Source organism: Nycticebus coucang, chromosome 3 (genome assembly GCF_027406575.1).
Source record: "Nycticebus coucang isolate mNycCou1 chromosome 3, mNycCou1.pri, whole genome shotgun sequence".
Classification (NCBI taxonomy): Eukaryota; Metazoa; Chordata; class Mammalia; order Primates; family Lorisidae; genus Nycticebus; species Nycticebus coucang.
In genome coordinates this window covers 25,381,174-25,405,085 of record NC_069782.1, presented here as the reverse complement: position 1 = coordinate 25,405,085, position 23,912 = coordinate 25,381,174, and the positions used below count along the sequence as shown (strand labels likewise).

The 23,912-nt window shown below is 36.5% G+C and overlaps 1 protein-coding gene across 1 annotated transcript in view; it reads left to right on the top strand.

Moving 5' to 3' along the window:
• Positions 1–23,912, top strand: part of CFAP54 (cilia and flagella associated protein 54) — a 339,644-nt gene that overhangs the window by 99,706 nt on the left and 216,026 nt on the right. The window contains exons 24-26 of the mRNA XM_053586325.1: positions 4,894–5,041; positions 12,702–12,857; positions 15,892–16,014. Coding sequence (XP_053442300.1) covers positions 4,894–5,041; positions 12,702–12,857; positions 15,892–16,014 — 427 coding nt within the window. The remainder of the gene's footprint in view (positions 1–4,893; positions 5,042–12,701; positions 12,858–15,891; positions 16,015–23,912) is intronic.

Below are 23,912 nucleotides of genomic sequence, written 5' to 3'. Positions count from 1 at the left end.
AGAATGAAAATGAAAAAATCATAACAAGCAAAGACCACTTGTGAAGTTTGGTGGTAAAAGACGAGTGGAAAGCAGGAAAAAGCTTGAGGAGAAGGCTTCTGGAACAAACTTTTGAGAGTAGAGGGAAAGGACCTGGGAGAGAAGGAAAGACTGAAGATACAAGAAAACGCAAGTGGTGATGGCACCGTGGGGTGGCAGAGTCAGGAGGACAGAAGAGCGCATGGGATGGAGAGTTCTGTGGGGAATGTGAAAAAGAAGACAATGAGGATAAGTGGAAGTGTTGCTAAGAGCAGTAAGGACTCAGTTGATGGTATCTATCAAGAATTTGTAGCAAAGCCCAGCTCTTTGTAGCTAAGGCCACGTTTGATTCATCTTTATATCCCAGGGTCTAGAACAGTGTCTTGTACATAATAGGTATTCAGCAAATGTTGACTTGAGTGAAAGAATCAAGGAGTAAAATAAATAAGAGATTGATCATTGTGGCAGGGGTAGAAAAGTTGGAGAGTGCCACTTCTGTAAGGTCAGCTAAATTGATTATTGCATAAAATAAAGAGGACAGAACAGAATGTGCTGAAAAGGTCTCTGTAGAGCAGACTGGCCAGAGTCTGAGCTAGGTAAGGAAGGAAATGGAGCCAGGAAGTGACAGCCTGGACTAGTTGCATGTGTCAGGTGCTGAAGGTCATTGTCATACAAAGAGAAATTTTGGTAGGTGTTGCAGGAGTGGGAATACTGTCTTGGTAAAGATAATTTTGGAGTTTAACATGCTGGTGAAAAGGATAATCTTCAAGTGGGAATTACTTTCCTATTTTACAGGGATAGGGGTTATGGAGAGTAGATGAACCTAAGCTTAAAAGGGAGGGTTTATCGTCAAGTGAGGCAAAGAGCAAGGGAGGGAATGGTGGACACAAGGAAGATCTTACGGTTTTGCCAATGGTTGGCACTGTTGACTACAATTTAGAAAAGGCAATTAGAAATAATACTAGAGTTATGATTCTCTTTCTCTTATTTTTAACCATGGCTGAGTTTGCTCCGTTTTCAGAGAGTTCATTAATTGAAATATTGGGCCTATTTCCCAACCATTTGAAAACCTATGGTGGTTTCATTATATTAATAGAAAGGAACTTCATATAGTAGAATCAGAAAACTTTGCTATTAGTTAATTTTGTGTATCTGTGATGTAATACATATTTCAGCACTTTGATTTCATTAGTTGTGAACTTGTTTTTTTCTTTTTATTTATTTATTTTTTTAATGTTAAATCATAGCTGTGTATATTAGTGCAATCAAGGGGTACAATGTGCTGGTTTCATATACAATCTGAAATATTCTCATCAAACTGTTCAACGTAGCCTTCATGGCATTTTCTTAGTTATTGTATGTAGACATTTGTATTCTGCATTTAGTAGGTTTTGCCTGTACCCATTCTAAGATGCACCGTAGGTGTGGCCCCACCCATTGCCCTCCTTTCCACCTTAACCTCCCCCCTCCCTTTCCCTCCCTCGGCCTTTTCCCCATATTCTTGTGCTATAGTTGCGTTATAGCCTTCATATGAAAGCTATCAATTAGCTTCATAGTAGGGCTGAGTCCATTGGATACTTTTTCTTTCATTCTTGAGATACTTTGCTAAGAAGAATATGTTCCAGCTCCATCCATGTAAACATGAAAGAGGCAAAGTCTCCATCTTCCTTTAAGGCTGCAAAATATTCCATGGTATACATGTACCACAATTTGCTAGTCCATTTGTGGGTTGATGGGCACTTGGACTTCTTCCATGACTTAGCAATTATGAATTGGGCTGCAATAAACGTCTGGTACAGATGTCTTTGTTATATTGTGATTTTTGGTTTTCTGGGTATATACCTAGTAAAGGAATTATAGTATTGAATGGCAGGTCTATTTTTAGATCTCTAAGTATTCTCCAAACATCCTTCCAAAAGGAATGTATTAGTGTGCATTCCCACCAGCAGTGTAGAATCCACATCCATGCCAACAACTCTGGTTTTGGGATTTTGTTATGTGGGCTACTCTTATTGGGGTTAGGTGATATCTCAAAGTAGTTTTGATTTGCATTTCTCTGATGATTAAGGATGATGAGCTTTTTTTCATGTGTTTGCAGATTGTGCGTCTGTCTTCTTTAGAGAAATTTCTCTTCAAGTCCTTTTCCCACCCTGAAATGGGATCACTTGTCCTTTTCTTGCTAATACATTTGAGTTCTCTGTGGATTCTGGTTATTAAATCTTTATCAGAGGTATAACCTGCAAATATCTTCTCCCATTCTGAGGGCTGTCTGCTTGCTTTACTTACTATGTTCTTGGCTGTGCAGAAGCTTTTTAATTTGATCAGGTCCCAGTAATATATTTTTGATACTGCTTCAATTGCCTGGAGAGTCCTCCTCATAAAATATTCACCCAGGCCTATTCCTTCAAGAGTTTTCCCTGTTTTTATAGTTTCATGTCTTAAGTTTAAATCTTTAATCCAGTGAGAATCTATCTTAGTTAATGGTGAAAGGTGTGGGTCCAGTTTCAGTCTTTTGCAGATCGCCAGCCCGTTCACCCAGCACCATTTGTTAAATAGGAAATCATTTCCCCACTGAATGTTTCTAATTGGCTTGTCAAAGATCAAATAACATTAAGTAGCTGGGTTCATCTCTTGGTTTTCTATTCTGTTCCAGACATCTACTTCTCTGTTTTTGTGCCAGTACGATGCTGTTTTGATCACTATCGATTTATAGTACAGTCTCAGGTCTGGTAGCGTGATTCCTCCTGCTTTGTTTTTATTTCTGAGTAATGTCTTGGCTATTTGAGTTTTTTTCTGATTCCATATAAAATGAAGCATCATTTTTTCAAGGTCTTTAAAATATGACAATGGAGCTTTAATAGGAATTGCATTAAAATTATATATTGCTTGGGTAGTATAGACATTTTAACAATGTTGATTCTTCCCAGCCATGAGCATGGTATGTTTTTCCATTTGTTAACTTCTTCAGCTATTTCTTTTCTTAAAGTTTCGTAGTTCTCTTTGTAGAGATCTTTCATGTCCTTTGTTAGGTATACTCCTAGATATTTCATCTTCTTTGGCACTACTGTGAAAGGAATAGAGTCCTTGACTGTTTTTTTGGCTTGATTATTGTTAGTATATATAAAGGCTACAGATTTGTGGGTGTTGATTTTGTAGCCTGAGACATTGCTGTATTCCTTGATCACTTCTAAAAGTTTTGTAGTAGAATTCCTAGTACAAAACCCCTTCCTAGTGTTTTCCAGATATACGATCATGTCATCTGCGAAGAGTGAAAGTTTGATCTCTTCTGACCCTATGTGGATACCCTTGATCGCCTTTTCTTCCCTAATTGCAATGGCTAGAACTTCCATTACAATGTTAAAGAGCAATGGAGACAATGAGCAACCTTGCCTGATTCCTGATCTAAGTGGAAATGATTTCAATTTAACTCCATTCAATACGATATTGGCTGTGGGTTTGCTATAGATGGCGTCTATTAGTTTAAGAAATGTCCCTTCTATACCGATTTTCTTAAGTGTTCTGATCATGAAGGGATGCTGGATATTATCAAAAGCTTTTTCTGCATCAATTGAGAGAATCATATGGTCTTTATTTTTTAGTTTGTTTATGTGCCGAATAACATTTATAGATTTACGTGTATTAAACGAGCCTTGAGACCCTGGGATAAATCCCACTTGGTCATGGTGTATAATTTTTTTTATTATTAAATCATAGCTGTGTACATTAATGCAATCATGGGGCACCATACACTGGTTTTATAGACCGTTTGACACATTTTCATCACACTGGTTAACATAGCCTTCCTGGCATTTTCTTAGTTACTGGGCATGGGTCGTGGGTTGCCTCTACACCTGGGAGCTATTTTTGTGTTTTCGGACTTGGCACTTAGTTGATCCACCTTGGCAGAGCTTGGGCAGGAGTGCAGTGATCCTTGTCTAGGGCCCCACACTGAGCCACTGGGATAATTTTAAATTATAATGTATAATGTGTTATTAGTACCTTAGTTTTCTATTCTCAGACTGATTCTGAGATTTATGTTTTATGCTTTTTCAGGGAGGAAACTTAAAAAAATTATTTTATGAAAACCTAGTATTTTGTTTGGCAATACAATACTTTAACACAGGTCAAAGCAGGTAAAAAGATTTGAATATAATTCTGTTATAATTACAAGAATATATGTGGTTTAAAAGTCATCTCTTTTCTTTGAAATTCTGTATCTTTATTGTGACAATGAATGATGAGGTATTACTAAACTGAAATTCACAATTTATATCTTAAGTGCTGATAAACAGATCACTGAGATTCTGTTATGGCACATGAAAAAAGTATACAAGAAGTAAGGTTCACCATCTGTACTTCTGCAATCGCCTTTACTGCGGAAGCAAGCTGTTCACCTCTTTTATTCCCAATTTTTAAAAAATTTCTCTCCCGGGATTAACGTAGATTTCATGGGCATAGTCAGTCAGTTTGCAAAAAGGCTCAATGTGATGGTAGGATGACTGTCCAATCACCGTAAGAGTGACATTTGCTTCCCCGCTTGCCGGAGGCGTTCTGCACGGGCAGCTTGGCCATGGAGGCCGCCAGGGGCTGCCCGCATTTGGGGCCGTTCAAGGGCGGGCCAGGGCCCAGGCTGCGTGGCTGCTGACCTGTCGAGTGACCAAAGCGACCGCAGCAGCCGCCAACCTAGTTGTGAACTTGTTTAAGGATAGTTTTTAATTTTACTATAAACAGCAGGGCAAGAATAGAGCTATTCCACACATTTTTGTTACTTTCTTGAAGCCATTGTGTAGATATGGAGAACAAATCAATCTAAAAATGTGAGTTCGCATGCCAGATCATTTTATATTTATACCTGTAACATCCTTTATTTTGCAGATTACATTCAGATGTTTTGGCAGAGACTTCTACAATTCTTTTGTACCTTTTTCTTAGAAATATTTTTGTAACAAGTGACATTAAAATTAAAGAAGAAAATCTTTTCTGTGATAATATTAAAGGCAATGAGATTTTCCCTTCTCAACAAGTAAGTGAATTAAAGTGACTAAAAATATCAAGTTCACTATATTTGCCTCTTGATGTTTCAAGGTCATATTCTTTTGGGATTACACATTCTTGTTTTTTTTTTTTTTTTAGGGAAACTGTTTTTATTCATTCTTTAATTTTACACATTTTTTTAATTAAATCATAGCTGTGTACATTAAAGCGTTTATGGGGTACAAGGTGCTGGTTTTATATACAATTTGAAATACTTACAACAAACTGGTTAACATAGCCTTTACCACACCTTCTTTTTTTTTTTTTTATTGTTTGGATTCATTGAGGGTACAATAAGCCAGGTGACACTGATTGCAATTGTTAGGCAAAGTCCCTCTTGCAATCATGTCTTGCCCCCATAAAGTGTGACACACACCCCTCCCTCCTTCCCTCTTTCTGCTTTTCCTCCCCTGCCATAACCTTAATTGTCATTAATTGTCCTCATATCAAAATTGAGTACATAGGATTCATGCTTCTCCGTTCTTGTGATGCTTTACTAAGAATAATGTCTTCCACTTCCATCCAGGTTAATACGAAGGATGTAAAGTCTCCATTTTTTTTAATAGCTGAATAGTATTCCATGGTATACGTATACCACAGTTTGTTAATCCATTCCTGAGTTGGTGGGCATTTAGGCTGTTTCCACATTTTGGCGATTGTAAATTGAGCTGCAATAAACAGTCTAGTACAGGTGTCCTTATGATAAAAGGATTTTTTTCCTTCTGGGTAGATGCCCAGTAATGGGATTGCAGGATCAAATGGGAGGTCTAGCTTGAGTGCTTTGAGGTTTCTCCATACTTCCTTCCAGAAAGGTTGTACTAGTTTGCAGTCCCACCAGCAGTGTAAAAGTGTTCCCTTCTCTCCACATCCACGCCAGCATCTGCAGTTTTGAGATTTTGTGATGCGGGCCATTCTCACTGGGGTTAGATGATATCTCAGGGTTGTTTTGATTTGCATTTCTCTAATATATAGAGATGATGAACATTTTTTCATGTGTTTGTTAGCCATTCGTCTGTCATCTTTAGAGAAGGTTCTATTCATGTCTCTTGCCCATTGATATAAGGGATTGTTGGCTTTTTTCATGTGGATTAATTTGAGTTCTCTATAGATCCTAGTTATCAAGCTTTTGTCTGATTGAAAATATGCAAATATCCTTTCCCATTGTGTAGGTAGTCTATTTGCTTTGGTTGTTGTCTCCTTAGCTGTACAGAAGCTTTTCAGTCTAATGAAGTCATTTGTTTATTTTTGTTGTTGTTGCAATTGCCATGGCAGTCTTCTTCATGAAGTCTTTCCCCAGGCCAATATCTTCCAGTGTTTTTCCTATGCTTTCTTGGAGGATTTTTATTGTTTCATGCCTTAAATTTAAGTCCTTTATCCATCTTGAATCAATTTTTGTGAGTGGGGAAAGGTGTGGGTCCAGTTTCAGTCTTTTACATGTAGACATCCAGTTCTCCCAACACCATTTATTGAATAGGGAATCTTTCCCCCAAGGTATGTTTTTGTTTGGTTTATCGAAGATTAGGTGGTTGTAAGATGTTAGTTTCATTTCTTGGTTTTCAATTCGATTCCAAGTGTCTATGTCTCTGTTTTTGTGCCAGTACCATGCTGTCTTGAGCACTATGGCTTTGTAGTACAGACTAAAATCTGGTATGCTGATGCCCCCAGATTTATTTTTATTACTAAGAACTGCCTTAGCTATACGGGGTTTTTTCTGGTTCCATACAAAATGCAGAATCATTTTCTCCAAATCTTGAAAGTACGATGTTGGTATTTTGATAGGAATGGCATTGAATAGGTAGATTGCTTTGGGAAGTATAGACATTTTAACAATGTTGATTCTTCCCATCCATGAGCATGGTATGTTCTTCCATTTGTTAATATCCTCTGCTATTTCCTTTCTGAGGATTTCATAATTTTCTTTATAGAGGTCCTTCACCTCCTTCGTTAGGTATATTCCTACGTATTTCATTTTCTTTGAGACTATGGTGAAGGGAGTTGTGTCCTTAATTAGCTTCTCATCTTGACTGTTATTGGTGTATACAAAGGCTACTGACTCGTGGACATTGATTTTATATCCTGAAACATTACTGTATTTTTTGATGACTTCTAGGAGTCTTGTGGTTGAGTCTTTGGGGTTCTCTAAGTATAAGATCATGTCATCAGCAAAGAGGGAGAGTTTGACCTCCTCTGCTCCCATTTGGATTCCCTTTATTTCCTTGTCTTGCCTAATTGTATTGGCTAGAACTTCCAGCACTATGTTGAATAGTAAAGGTGACAGAGGACAACCTTGTCTGGTTCCAGTTCTAAGAGGAAAAGCTTTCAGTTTTACTCCATTCAGTAAAATACTAGCTGCGGGTTTGTCATAGATAGCTTCAGTCAGTTTTAAAAATGTGCCACCTATGCCTATACTCTTCAGTGTTCTAATTAGAAAAGGATGCTGGATTTTATCAAATGCTTTTTCTGCATCTATTGAGAGGGTCATGTGATCTTTATTTTTGCCTCTGTTAATATGATGGAGAACGTTTATAGACTTGCGTATGTTAAACCAGCCTTGCATCCCTGGGATGAAGCCTACTTGATCATGATGAATGACTTTTTTGATGATAAGCTGTAATCTATTGGCTAGGATTTTGTTGAGAATTTTTGCGTCTATATTCATGGGTGAGATTGGTCTGAAATTCTCCTTTTTGTTTGGGTGTTTTCCTGGTTTTGGTATCAGGTTGATGTTTGCTTCGTAGAATGTGTTGGGGAAGATTCCTTTTTCCTCAATTTTTGGGAATAATTTCTGCAGTACAGGAATAAGCTCTTCCTTGAAGGTTTGATAGAATTCTGGAGTGAAGCCATCTGGACCAGGGCATTTTTTGGTTGGAAGATTTTTTATTGTTTCTTTGATCTCAGTGCTTGAAATTGGTCTGTTCAGGAGCTCTATTTCTTCCTGGCTGAGTCTAGGGAGACGGTGTGATTCCAAATATTGATCCATTTCCTTCACATTGTCAAATTTCTGGGCATCGAGTTTCTGGTAGTATTCAGAGATGATCTCTTGTATCTCTGTGGGATCAGTTGTTATTTCCCCTTTATCATTTCTGATTGAGGTTACTAGAGATTTTACTTTTCTATTTCTCGTTAGTCTGGCCAGTGGTTTATCTATTTTATTTATTTTTTAAAAACCCAACTCCTTATTTCATTAATTTTCTGAATGATTCTTTTGTTTTCAATTTCATTGATCTCTGATTGGATTTTGGATATTTCTTTTCTTCTACTGAGTTTAGGCTTCGATTGTTCTCCTTTTTCCAATTCCATAAGATGGCTTGTGAGATTGTTGATGCGCTCTCTTTCTGTTTTTCGAATGTAGGCATCTAAAGCAATGAATTTTCCTCTCAAAACTGTTTTTGCAGTATCCCACAGGTTTTGGTAGCTTGTGTCTTCATTGTTGTTATGCTCAAGGAAGTTAATGATTTCCTGTTTTATTTCTTCCTGTTTTATTTCTTCCATCTGTTATTCAACAGAAGATTGTTTAATTTCCATGCCTTTGGGTGGGGTCGAGCGTTTTTGTTAGAGTTGAGTTCCACCTTTAGTGCCTTATGGTCTGAGAAGATACAAGGTAAAATTTCAATTCTTTTGATTCTGTTGATATTTGTTTTGTGTGCCAGGATATGATCAATTTTGGAGAATGTTCCATGGGGTGATGAGAAGAATGTATATTCTTTATCTTTGGGATGGAGTGTTCTATATGTGTCTATCAAGCACAGTTGTTCTAGGGTCTCATTTAAATCTCTTACATCTTTGTTTAATTTCTGTTTAGAGGATCTGTCCAGCTGTGTAAGAGGAGTGTTAAAGTCCCCTATTATTATCGTATTATCAGATATCATATTGCTCAGACTGAGTAAGGTCTGTTTCAAGAATCTGGGAGCATTTAAATTGGGTGCATAGATATTTAGAATTGAAATGTCTTCTTGTTGTATTTTTCCCTTGACCAATATAAAGTGACCATCTTTGTCTTTTTTGACTTTAGTTGCTTTAAATCCACATGTATCTGAAAATAAGATTGCAACTCCTCTTTTCTTCTGAATTCCATTTGCCTGAAAAATTGTCTTCCAACCCTTGACTCGGAGCTTTAATTTGTCTTTTGAAGCCAGGTGTGTTTCTTGCAGACAGCAAATGGATGACTTGTGTTTTTTAATCCAGTCAGCCAATCTATGCCTCTTCAGTGGGGAATTCAAGCCATTAACATTTATTGAGATAATTGATAAGTGTGGTAGTCTTCTTTTCATCTCATTTTGTGAGAGTACATTGCTTAGTTTTATCTTTTGCATCAGTGTGGAGGTTAGGTTCTATCGTTTAATTTCTGAGTTCTTACTTTGCTGCTGATCCATTGTGGTGGTCAGTGTGCAGAACAGGTTGAAGTATTTCCTGTGGAGCTGGTCTTGTTGTGGCGAATTTTCTCAATGTTTGTAAATCCGTAAATGATGTGATTTCTCCTTCAATTTTTAAGCTTAGCTTAGCAGGGTACAGAATTCTGGGCTGGAAATTGTTCTGTTTAAGTAGATTAAAGGTAGATGACCATTGTCTTCTTGCCTGGAAAGTTTCCTTAGAGAAGTCTGCGGTCACTCTGATGGATTTGCCCCTGTAGGTCAACTGGCGCTTACTCCTGGCAGCTTGCAGAATCTTTTCTTTTGTCTTGACTTTGGACAGGTTCATCACAATGTGTCTTGGAGAAGCTCGGTTAGAGTTGAGGCGACCTGGGGTCCGATATCCCTCTTAAAGCAGTGTGTCAGAATCTTTGGTGATATTTGGGAAATTTTCTGGAATAATATTTTATAGTATGGCTTCCATTCCTCTGGGGCATTCTTCTTCCCCTTCTGGGATTCCTATAACTTGTATGTTGGAACGCTTCATAAATTCCCATAATTCTGACAGTGAACATTCTGCTTTCTCTCTCTTCTTTTCTGCCTCTTTTACTATCTGAGTTATCTCAAGAACTTTTTCTTCTACCTCTGAAATTCTTTCTTCTGCGTGTTCTAACCTGTTGCTGACACTTTCCATTGCATCTTTAAGTTCCCTAATTGACTGTTTCAGTTCCTTCAGGTCTGCTATATCCTTTTTATATTCTTCATATCATTCATCTCTTATTTGATTCTGTTTTTGGATTTCCTTTTCGTTATTTTCCACTTTATTATCAGTTTCCTTCATTATTTTCATCATTTCTTTCATTGTTTTCATCATGTGTATTCTAAATTCCCTTTCTGTCATTCCTAACATTTCTTTACAGGTGGAATCCTCTGCAGTAGCTACCTCATGGTCCCTTGGTGGGGTTGTTCTGGACTGGTTTTTCATGTTGCCTGGAGTTTTCTGCTGATTCTTCCTCATGAGTGATTTCTTTTATCTGTTTCCTTGCCCTAATTTTCCTTTCACTTCCTCTTGCTCTTTAAGTTCTTGTGCAGTTGCGGGTGGGTTTAGACCGATTGAGCATACGCGACCACTTGCTCGTTTTCCACTGTTTTAGTCCTTCTCTTGGGGTCCAGAAGTCTCTCGCTGACTCTCTGTATCCTTGCAGGGGTGATGATAGGCAGATTCCACCAGCCAGAGATGCCTGGAGTCGTATCTCCCCGGACTCACGGTGCCCAAATGCAAGGAAGCTGTTACCATCTTGCTCTCCTCTCCCGCACCTTCTTAATTATTGTCTTAAGACATTTGTACTTTACACTTAGTAGATTTGGATTGTACATTCTCTTGTAAATGGACTGAGACATATCATTGTACAATTGTGCTGCTTTCGTGGATATTTCGTGTGGATTTCACAGGCCTGAGTTCATGTTTGTTTTTTCCTCTTCTTTTCAATTTATCTTTTCCCCTTGTGTACAAAAGTAGTATGCATTTCAGATTCAAAAATGTGTGACGCATAAATTCAATCCTGTTGTCATCTATTACCTGTAAGAAAGCCAAAATTTTGTTTCATATGGTTTCTCTAATTTAAAAAAAATATGCATAGACAAAGCTGTTATTATTTATGGAAATGGGATCATGATCTACTTGGCATTTCTGCAACATCCTTTTTAACACTTTTTATCATTTAGCTTGGATATATTTTCATGCTGGTATAGATCAATCTGCCACATTCTTTTAAATTATAATAATGCATTCATGTACAGAGATGGGTATTTAACCCATCTCCTGTTGATGGATTCCTCAGCATGGTTATAAACATCTGCAGGCCTATCATGCTCTTGCTTTGGTTGATAATCCTACATTATTTTTCATCCCTATTTGAGGTTTACTCTGCTTTCTTTCTTTCCTTGCCTCAGATATGGAGAATTGAGCCATCTTTTTTTTTTTTTTCTCTTCTTTAAGCTTGCTTTTTCCTACCCATCCATTTTTCTATTAATTAGTTAACCAGTAAATTGTTGGCTGAGACAGTGCTCGGTATCTGAAAGTAAAAATAACATGACTTTGCCCCAGCTGAGTTCACTGTCCTAAACAGCCCAACCACTGAACATCCACCCAGCCTGTTCCTACTACATTGCTTTTAGTTTCCTACTTTAACATATTTGGTCTGAAAAAGACAATTTTAAGGTACTTCAATGAATTTCAGTATGCTAGGCTGTCATGCTAGTAAAAACTGGCTGTATGGAAATTTCTTCTGGTTGCTGCTCAGTTTTTTTGTACATAGTTTTAAATATATATACAGAGAAATAACAAAAACCCTTCCCCAGGAAAGAGAAAGAAGAATAAGGATGTTCTCCTATTATTTTAAGTGGCATTTAATCTTAAAATCCTTGCTTTACATTTTATTGTCATTTTTATTTAAATAGCAAAAGTAGCACAAATATAGTAGATGATTAATTTGCTTTACTGAAAATTTACCGTTTTCTCACAAATCAAAAGGGAAATGGCAATCTGTTAATCAAGGGAGGGCAGTATTATAATATTAATATTCATTATAAATCATATGTTATGTTTTAATTATTACTTGTTAACATTCATTTGTTTTTGAAAACTGGATTTTTCACTAACATAAAAATAGAGCAAATAGGAGGGTGTATAACACGCGCCCTGGGTGAGGGGCTCTTCTATAAATGGAACTTCACCCTGGAAGTGAGAACAATGGAACCTAAAAGTTGTACCCTTATATTAATTGAAAAAAATAAACTTTTTCTTTCTGTTCATAGGGAAAAAATGCTTAGAAGTTGAAGTTTTTTTAAAAATGTCTTTTTTCCAAGACTGTATGTTTCTGGTAAATCTCTAAACACCATATGATTTTGGTTCTTAATAAAGTTTTTTTCCTTGAAAAAAATTAAATAATCTAAAAACTAAAAAAAAAATACAGCAAGTTTTTTATCTTCACGATGAAAATTGGTTCTTTTTCTGTTATTTGTGGAATTTGCATTGTTTTATTAAAAAATCTGAAGTTTAATTCTAAGATTATGTTGTCCATAGTAGCATTGTTGGTGTATTAGAGTTGTTTCTAAATTTATATCATCTTCTAACAAACATTTCATATAGTTGCTAAGCCAAAAGGACTGCATTTTCTGTCTTTTATTCCCCTTAGAAACACTTGAGTTAAGTACCTGATTAAGTAAGTTAAACCTGAGTTAAGTACTTGAGTTAAGTACTCAAGTTCAACTTGAGTAACAATGCCTGTTTCTTTACAGATGGCTAGACTGACTGAATGTGAGAGAGTGTTGGTGGCACTGGAACTTAGTAATTTTCTAAATGATTCCAGTTATGCCCTGCAAGCTGTGACTCAATGTTACGGCCTCCTTGCTCCTATAATCTATCACAATATCATTTTGGTACCTGTTGTGCAGGTAAGTGTATTTCCTCTACCTCTCCACCCCCCCAAAATAAAGGTATTTTTGTAAAGATAACTCAGTAATTCATTTTGGAAAAGCATTTATATCTCTTATAAAGTTCAAATAGTTCAAGTTAAGTAGAAATTTTAAGAGTTAACTGAAAGACATTTTAACAATTTATATGTCTGGGCAAACATAAATTAGGACATAAAATGTGTTTTCTTTGGAAACATTCCGCCACATGCTGTCCACATTTAAATATTAGCAATTTGTTTTAAAAGTTATTTCCATTTTAATGGTCTTGTAATATTAGAAATGGCAGTGTTTATTTAAAGCGTATTGTTAAATACATCATCTGGTGAAAGGTATGATGGCTGACCCAAGAAAAAAATACTTGGTGTCTTGGTGATAGAAGAATTAGGATTTATGGAAAAAGGGTGTGTGAAACTTGGCTGAAAGGATTGTCAGTTGTCCATGCTTCTTAACAAATCACCATAAATTTTATGGCCTAAAAGGACACTCACTTACTATCTCATAATTTCTATAGGTCAAGAGGATACGGATTAGCTGAGTCTTCTGTTTAGGGTCTTAGCAGGTTGAAATCAAGGTGTTGGACAGGGCTATGATTTCATCTTAGGTTCAAGGTCCTTTCTAACCTTAGTGGTAGTTGAGAGAATTCATTTCCTTGAGGCTACAGTTAGGAGAATGAATTTTAGCTATGAGAAAAAACCTTCAGAAAGAAGCCTCTAATTAAATTGTATTAGGGGAGATTCCAGAAATGGGCCTTAATATTTGTGAGAATATAATATATGACAGAGTTTGCATTCCCATGTGGTGGACAGAGGATGGATATTTTTAATAAATGGTGGTGAAATACCTGGATATTCATCTGAAAGAGAATAGAGTTTTCTCCCTATTCATACTATATATAGAAAGTCCACTTGTAATTAAGACTTAAATATAAAACAAAGCAAAAAACTTCAGGGAAAATTGTCCCAGGACATGTGCAGTCTAGTGTTTGGGGGAAATATTTTGAACCAAGAATAACTCCTGGACATGAGAAACCTGTGTGTAACAAAAGGGAAGAGAACAAAGACAGTAGGAAATGTATGGATTTGGAAAAATATCTCCACATAGTATGAAGGGCAATTAAATATACCAAAGAGTTTTGCAAATTGACAATAACCTAATAGAAAAATGGGGACATGATAGGATATGAATATTCACAAAAGAGCAAATCAAAGTGGCTGAGAAACATATGAAAGGATGCTTGAATTCTGAATATTCATAGAGATGCACGTTAAATTAACAATGTAATATCACCTGCAGAATCAAAAAGTTCTGTAAATCCTATTGCTGGTGAAGACAGGACCAAGGCATTCTAATTCATTGATTTGGGAAATATTTGTTGTTACAAGCATTTGGATTTTAGTAAAGCAATCTTAGTTTTAATTAAATTAAATCTAATTTTAAACAAAATTAAAAACAAATATACCTGACATGGTAATCCCTCTATCAGTAATTTATCCTATGGAATAAAATTTTAGCAAAATTAGAAATACATTTATCTCACACAGATATCCTTGTGTTAGTAATTTATCCCATGGAATAAAATCACTGGTTGACATAGCCATGTTATCTCAGTAAAATATTATTCCCTGTTCCACCCCTTGGTTCCTGGACCCATGTGTTCTATGTACGGGGACACAGTACCGCATGCTGGGCATTGACTTGGGGTGTGTACTGTGTATACTGTGTCCTGAACAATGCGTCTCCTCCTCCCTGGGTAGTATCTTGAAGTTGGTGCCTCGGTTGCCACTCAGAGTTGGCACCTGAGCACCTGAGCATGTATGAGGGTGTTTACTGGACATTCTTGACATGGCAAAAAAGCTGGAGACAAAGATAAGTATCAGTACTTCCAGACTGTACAACATTAGCCATAAAAGTGTGCAACAAGAATAGATTATGGTTGATCTACACCACATAATATTATACAGCCATTCAAAAAAATGAATTAGCACTATACATGTAGAATTGGAGGATTTCTTACAAGGAAGGCATGGCTGAAAGAGAAATGCAGAGTTCAGAAAAGTGTATATAAATCCCATTTTGTAAATGACAACAACCTTCCTTCTACATATTTATACATACATAGATGTATGTGTATGTGTATATATATATATGATTACATATATATATGATTACATGAGCTCCAAGAAAACTACAAAACTACTAGCATATTAACATGACTGGGGATATGGTGTAAGAAGTGTAAGAGGGTGATCATGGAAGGGAAGGAGTTAAAAATGTATTAAAAATAAGTGTCCTGTAACAATTCAAACAGTGTTGTTAGAGTGAGAGCTTGAAGCAATTAATGTGCCCCCAAAGAATCACCATTCATATATTAATTTGTCCATGAGGATACTCTCAGTGATGAATAGAAGGCTGCAGTCTCAGCTGTACTTTTCTGGCAGTGATGTTGCCCAGAACTATGCACCAATATCGACAGCCAAACTTAATCATCTACTCTTGATCAAATTCAGATAATATAATATGAAGCAAGGAGAATATGAACACCAATATTAATTGATTTCCTGGGATGAATATCTGGTCTTAATTTTAAAGGAAAGTATTATTTCAAGTACCTGGGATCATTATATAATATTTAATATGCCATATGATCCTCTGTATGGTTTTCAAGATCCTTCTATGCCTCAATATGATCTTTAGTTTCTCATATACTTGCAACATTCTGCCTATGTCTTTTATGACATTCGTGAAAATAGGTTTCATTTTATAGTTACTTGTGTATTTCTTTCATTCTTTTCGCTAGTTTTCAAGTTAGTTTAGAATGAAGGGCTCTTCTCAAAATTGAACACAGCCTTGTTATCTCAGTGTATGTGCCTTTCTACCTAATAAGCAATTGATCAGTAATTGTTTATGACAATAAAATTTTATGTCTTAAAGCTCACATGACCTAAATAGAGCATTTTATATTTAGTAAGGATGATATTTTAAAATGAAAAATCATTATATTTCTGATTTTTAGATCTTGATAAAGTGTATAGTGGTTTTGCAAGGACTACCGAATACCATCTACTCGAAGAAACATCCTGCAAGTTTTGAAAGTATACAGCACATGATAGCTTGTTGTATCCTCTACATAACAAAGGTATTTATCTTATTCTTTATCTAGTGTCATAAAATTTAGGAGCAGTCATGGTTTAGAAAGTCAAATCACTTTTAATCACAGTAAGCAGAAAAGCATTTTTAGATCAAAAGCAAATGTAAAGGTCTGAGTATTGTATTCTAGTTCAGTGTGTTGTTGAACTTTTTGATGAAACTGTGGTGCGTCACAAACTAAAACTTGCTGTTCTTGAAATAGTGTTTATGTATTTAAGAGGCATTCTATGTGGTCACACAGAAGAGATTTGTTTCACAACCTGAAAACACTAATTCATTATACTACAATAAACCTGGGTATCATCTTGCCAGATTGTGATCTCACTGCAACATGCATGTAGAGCTATCTCGACCCGGGAGTTGTGTTTGGGAAGTGGGTGTGAAGACGTCCATTGCTTAAGTGGCAGGGCTAGGATTGAAGGATCAGTCACTAAAGAAGGAGTATGACAATCTTATAAAATCGGAATGTAAAAAATGATGTTAGATCTGAAAGAATAGGTAGGATCTGGAGATGATTCTGAGATTGATGTGCAGGACTCTGCACTAAACACAGGACAAACAGTGAAGACAAATTCAGGCTGTACTGATCAAGAGTGGTATCTCTGGAGGTCTAGCCAGGGAGAAGACACAGGCAAATGTGTGGTCAGCATACAAACTGGTTTTTCATTTTTGTTTCACTCCTTCATGTAAATATTAAGTGATTACCTTTCTGTCACAGGTGCTGTTTCTGGTACTTGACATGTGTATAAAAAGTTAGAGAGGAGAAGAATTAACTCATGGATAGCATAAGCAGTCATTTGCAATGGAAAGAGAATCATTTAACTTCAAACTTTTTTTGAAGTTAAATGATTTTTTTTAAACTAGAAGTTGAAACACTGGAACAACATTCGTAGAACCCTAAGGGAAAAAGACTGAGGTCTAACAATTAATAACCAGGAAAGATATCATTCATTTCTCAGGGCAAAATACACATTTCTAGAAGTGCAGGCATTTAAAAAGTATTCTGCCCATGTACTTATCTGAGGAAAACACTTGAAGAAATACTCTATTAAATGACAATTGATTCAGAACAGAAATCCCAAGCTAGGGCAAGATGAAAAGGAGAAGAATAATGGGAGCGATGAATCTTGCAATATATGTATTATTAAAATTAAATAGATAATAATGATGTGACTAGGACTTTGCAATATAAATGCTAAGTAGGGATTCTTGGGAAAGACGAGGCATTCTTGAAAGAGAAACTAGAACTGAACCTTCCTCCCTGTTTAGGTTGTGGGGAGATGCGAGTAGGTAAAAACTCTTGGTGCATGGTGGTGCGTCTTTTATGTGTATGTATACATGCACACAGGTAAAATACATGTGGTATAAAATTACTATTTTCTTTGACAGAATGTACATAATTAAAGATGATTTAGAGGAATATGTTACCAGAGTAGGACTTTAAAGCACGGTTTAAAGGAATATGTTACCAGAGTAGGACTTTAAAGCACGGTTTAAAGGAATATGTTACCAGAGTAGGACTTTAAAGCACAGTTTAAAGGAATATGTTACCAGAGTAGGACTTTAAAGCACAGTTTAAAGGAATATGTTACCAGAGTAGGACTTTAAAGCATGGCTTCTAAATTGATAGAAAAAATGAAGGGGGAAGAATGAGAAGGAGGAAACAGGAACAGGAAGAAAGGGAGAGGAAATGATTAATTCAGCAAACGTAAGAAGGAAAAAGGTAGTATTTGAGATAGAAGGAGTAAAACTTAAGTGTATTAAGTATATGTAAAATTAAGTATACTAATCACTTCACTAAGTGTGAATGAACTAAGAGACTGCCAGATGGGCTAAAAAGTGAGGTTCAAACATACACTATTTCAAGAAACACTCCTAAAGCAAGGTGATAAAACAACGGCTGAAAAGGAAATGGATAGACGCGGGTACTGGGCAAATGCAAACAAAACTAAAGGAGTGGTACTTTTCATATCAGAAAAAGCAGAGTCCAGGGCCCTAAAGCATTAATCAGGACAGAGATGGCCCTGGTGTGGTGTCTTCAAATCTGTTCTTTCAGGTCACCCGTCTCAGCTCCTGGATGGCATCTGGTCACTTTGCATTCTTAGGATAGGCTTACCGTCAAGTATTAAAGATCAAGTCTGAATTAAAACAGAACTTGAATTTTATTACAACACAAATTAAAATAGAAAACCAAGAGGATTATATTAAAAATGCTTTGAAGGCATTCAAGCACTTATCTCACTTAGCAACCTTTCCTGATTAAATTTCTAATAAGTTAGGAATGGAAGGAAGCTATTGAATAATGATAAAGACATTTACCAAAATTTTACAGCAAATATCATACTAAATAGGAAACTTCTGAAGCTCTTTACTTAAAAATCAGGAACAAGAAAGAGCTGCTAATTCTTTTTTTTTTTTTTTTTTTGTAGAGACAGAGTCTCACTTTATGGCCCTCGGTAGAGTGCCGTGGCGTCACACAGCTCACAGCAACCTCCAACTCCTGGGCCTAAGCGATTCTCTTGCCTCAGCCTCCCAAGTAGCTGGGACTACAGGCGCCCGCCACAACGCCCGGCTATTTTTTGGTTGCAGTTTGGCCGGGGCCGGGTTTGAACCTGCCACCCTCGGTATATGGGGCCGGCGCCTTACTGACTGAGCCACAATTCTTAACAGTAAGATTCAGTGTTTTTAGAGGTTCTTTCTCATCTAATAGGTAAGAATATGAAATAAAGTAATGTTATCTGAAAGGAAAGTACAGACGGCCCCTGGGCTATAGACAGCCTATCTTATGGCATTCTGTACTTCTGAGCGGGTCCTCAAGGCTCCCCATAAGGGTAATTTATAATTAAATAATTGAATTAACAATTCAGGAACTAGTTTCTTCTGGGCATGTTAACACACCCACATGGCATAGCGATTCGCTGGCATGGCATCTTCAGGTTGGCGGCTGGTCTCATTGTTTATACAGTTGCTTACACATGGCATCACTTTCCTCTTAACTTTCTTATTCAATTTTGAGAGTTTGCGTTTATCCTTATGACCACGCCTTCAAAGCACAGTCCATTGCAAGTCCAGATGAGCCTGCAATGAAGAGAAAAGTGATTGCAATGGAAATGAAAGTAGTAATAATTAAGCATTTGGAGAAAGGCTGGACGCCATCATTCATTGGGAAAGCATTTGGTGTCAGCTGCTTGACTATTGGCACAATTATAAAGAATAACGTGAAAATAATGGGATATATGCAAAGCAGTGATCCAATGAAAGCGTCAATTATTACTAAGCAGTGTAGTGGATTAATGTCTGAAATGGAAAGGTTATTATTGATCAGGTTAGAAGATCAACATAAGCGTAACATTCCTGTAAGCCTAGTATCAATGCAGCATTAGGTGTTGACCTTTAATTTTCTCTTTTAAAATTTCTCCTATCTAAACTTTTTATATAAATTTGTTTTAATGTTCTGTTTGTTTGAACTAAAAAAAAAAGAGCACAATTGTGTCTGTAACTTATTATTATAGCATAGGGATATTATTTTTATTACAATGTTATACTATATTATTACTACCACAGATGAGCCACCCATTATAGTATTATTGTGATTGTTATTATTGTATATGTATGTGCTGTTCATGAGGGATCTGAGTTACATACAAATCCAACCTAAAGATATTCTTGGGAATGTATCTCTTCTGTTACCCGATGACTGCCTTGGTAATTTATTTGTAATTATAGAGGTCTCAGATACCCGTGAGTTTTTGTAAAAAATACTCTAGTAAAAAAATTACTAGAATTATAAAGAGAATATATAAATAAAGTAACTACATATAAGATACTTACAAACTGACAGTTTTTTTAATACTAGTAGTAGTAGTCAGAAATGGAGAGAGTAAACTATATTGCTTATAATACAGACTATCTTAAATGTAAAAAAATGTTAAAGAATCTAAATGAAAGAATTGTGAAATCTTACTGAGGGACACAAAATAAGATCTGAACATGGGGCAGTCCATACTAAGTTCCTGAATAGAAAGACTTACTGTCATAGGAATGTAAATCTTCCCTCATAATATTTAAACTTAATGCAGTTCTAATCAGAATTCCAATAGTGTTTCTCTGGAGCTGACTAGAATAATTTAAAAGTTCTCCTTAGAAATTAAAATTATCCATAAGGCCACTTCAATAAAAACATGATGTTAACAGAGTAACAGGGAAATAGTGTAGTGCAATAGAATAGAGAGTCTAGGAATAACCCCAGGTCTGCAGAGGAAATTGTTATAATATATGATAAAGACAGTAATTTGATTTATTAAGAAAATTATAGGTAATCATAATGGTTTATTTAATGTAAGCTGCTGGTATAAATAACTATATTCGTTTGAAAATAAATAAAGCTAGATCCCCTACCTCACACCACAAACCAAATAAAGTCCAGATGGATTCAGGGATATTTGTATGGGCTTGGAACCAGGGGACACCTTCCTCAACAAGGACATGATTCAAAGATCACAGAAAAAGATCGGTAATAAAACATTTGTATGGCAAAGATTAGAGGCAAATATTAGGTTTGGAAAAATATACACAGATACAGGAATATTAACATTGATTACCTCAGGCAGTAATCCATGAGAAAATATGAAATAATTTTACAATTTTAGAAAAGAAGAATCAAATTTAATTATTTAAATATTTCAGACTATACTTCAAGAACCCCTGCTTTATGGTAAAGATGAATCCTCAATCAATTTCAGCATTTGAAGGAAGAACAGCTTATCCTTTTCAAATCACTTCTTACATTTTCATGTGGCTGGTGGAAGTAGATGTTGAAATGGCAGGAGTTTAAAATATTTGGGTTAGAACAACGGTATTTTTGACCTGGAAGATCACTTAGTGCAGCATTTACCAATAATGTTACTGTTATATTAATATAAATGACACAAAAATGGCCTTTGGGCCTCTATATTGTTTATTTCTTCACAGAAGACCAGAACCTTTAGTCAAAAGCTTACCAGCACCAAACTTGATTTTGTTTATACATCCGATTGTTTTAAATATAGTCTAGGTAAGCAATGAATAAGTACCATGACAAATGGCCATCTTCTGAGGTCAGAGAGGAGCCACTGAAGGCTTTCAAACCTAGGAATGGCATAATGAGATTTGTATTTTACGAAAAAGAAATCATTCCAGTTTCAAAACAGCTAATGATTAGAGAGGGATAAGACCTGAGGCAAGGGATGTGTTAGAAGGAGAGAGATGATAATCTGAACGAGTGTGGAAAAGGTGGGAAGTAGAGACAACTGGAAGAAATGAAGAGTTATTTATGAGATAAAATTGAGAACCTGTCAATAAAGAGGGGAAGAGTCATTGGTAATGTCCAGCTATCTGGCCTGGGCAGTTTTGAACCCTGGATGACAAGTAATTTTGTACGTTAAAAGGGGAGAAGATAAATTTTGAACAGATTGAATATTGGGATCTACTGGTTATCCAAAGAAGTGGCTGCAGAGCTCAGAAGAAGCCAAATATGCATAAAGACAAATGAATCATTAGCATACGGACCACATTGAAACAATAAAAATAAATGCTATCACCTGGGGACAGTGTGTAGAATGAGAAAGGAAGAGAATTATCTAAGAATCTCAAAGGTGCTCTTAGTCCAAGGGGCCAATCTTGCTTCCAAACACTGGGCAAGATGACGAGTCAAAGAGTTACAATAATCCAGAAATATTCTGTCATTCCTAACCCCTCTCTGACCTCTAGGATCTTCCTGTTACTATTAGTTCTGTCACTGTCACAAGGTATAACCACTGAAAGCAGGGGTCCCACACACCCAAAGTTCCCCTTTCCTTTTCCGCTGCTGCAGTCACACACACGTTAATTAGGGCTATGCTGGGCCAAAAGTACACCTTCCAAGGGACACATTTTACAAAGTGGTGGCCAACACATACAGAATATTTTGTAAAAATTTGCAATAAATATTTTGTAAATAAAGCTACATTTTGCTACAAGTTCCCATTTTCCCTAGGTATGACGACTTTAGGGGCAACTTTTGGGACACTCTGAATATTTATCTGGTTGACCTTTCCTCTCCAAACACTTCCATCAATTAATATTTCCAGGGGAGGGGTGTCTTTTTCAAATAAAGGAACGCCAACTACACTTTCCTTCCCGGGGCCGAACACAACTACTTACTTTATATTCAAATAACTAAGAGAGGCTACTGCAGTGTTCTGAACAAAGAAACTATATTCCAAGGCAGCTTGCTGTTTGCAACTTGCCGATAGCAACTTCTGCTGAAATCAAATAAATAAACTCCCCAAACCCCCAAATCTGCTTATTCAGATATTCCGAAATATTTGGATATGGACGGGGAGGAGGCAGGAGAGGGAAAGAATGAAGATATGGGAGGGGAGAGGGAAGGACTAGAGCAAGGGCTGTGGAGGTAGAAGGCAGTGGGTCCCAGCACTTGTGGGAGGGTGAGTCTGGATGGGAGATTCACCTCTCCCCTCCCAAGGAGGGCCGGGTGGTTGTGGTTATAGGTATGTAGTGATAGGTTCACGGATGGGGAAAAGCTACTTGCCTTGCATTTTTTCTGTGGAAAGGATATAAGATTGTTTATTGACAGTGAGGAGGTGAAGGATAAGGGTGGGTTTCAAATACCTGAGAAGAATGGGAGCGTTTGGGCCACTGTAGAAGATGGACAAGCATGCCACCTAGAATAAACAGGGTTTCCAGCCTGGGTTTGCGGCCCAGTGGAGGCTGACGTCCTTGGATTCACATGCCGCCTCTCTCAGCCTTGGATGAATGTTCTCCTTTAGCACATAGCAGCTTTGGGGCTGGCTCTGTGCATTTCCTGACCCCCCTATCCACCGTTAAGGGATCATTGAAATCCCAGTGATAAACTGTAGAAGTGGCCTGAATGTGTTCTGAACTTAAAAAAAAACTATATTAATTTTTGATATTTGGATTTGATTTGATATTTAGGTGTTCGAATTTTGATATTTGAGTTGGTTTTGTCCCAAATGGGGATGTTGAGAATTGCCATTCTAGAAGTGGCCTCCAGCCTGGCCTATAGTCCCAGAATCCTGGACTAACCCCTAAATCCCAGATTTCAGGTGTTCATTTGACATAAACAACATTGGATTTTTTCTTTAGGACATATGAAACCCAGTTAGTCAAATGGCTCTGTTTCCTTTCCCTGTTCTGCTTAAAAACTGGTGATATTTTCAGGTGGTTGAATTTCTTTTACTTTAAGCATCAGCCCCGGCAGTATTTTTATTTTTCTAAAGTGTCACTTCTGAGATCCCTCATCTTAAATCTGTCTTTACTTTTGCATCATTTTAAAATTGTTATGCTAAACATCTGGTGGAGTCTTTCTGTTTCTCTTCATCATTTAGTGTGTCAAATAAAACTGATCTTCTATTTTTCTTTTGATTGGAAACAATTCTTTATCATGTGTTATATTGTATCAGTGTATTAAAATAAGGGAAAATGATTGCACAGTTCTCTGTATGTTTTCTAAATATGCTGGAAAGGAAAATTAAGTAGAGTGGAGAGCAAACATTAGCTCGTTTCTGTTTTCTAATAACAAAATTTGTCCCCTCATATAAATTTCATAATGAGATTAGACTCTTTTATTGGGCATTTAAAGCCCTGCATGACATAACCCTATCTATTTACTCAAAATTTATTTCACCATTTTCCTTCCCAGATTCTGTTCCATAGTCGGCATTAATTTAGCACCTTTGCTTTGTAAAAACATTTCTGGTTCTTAGCGTTAGATATGGCTTGTCAAGTCAATGTAGCCACTTTATAATTTTCAGACACTTTTTATATCCCTTCCCTGCATAAGAAGTAACAGTTGTTACTTTAAATATTAACCTATTCAGTAGGATATGT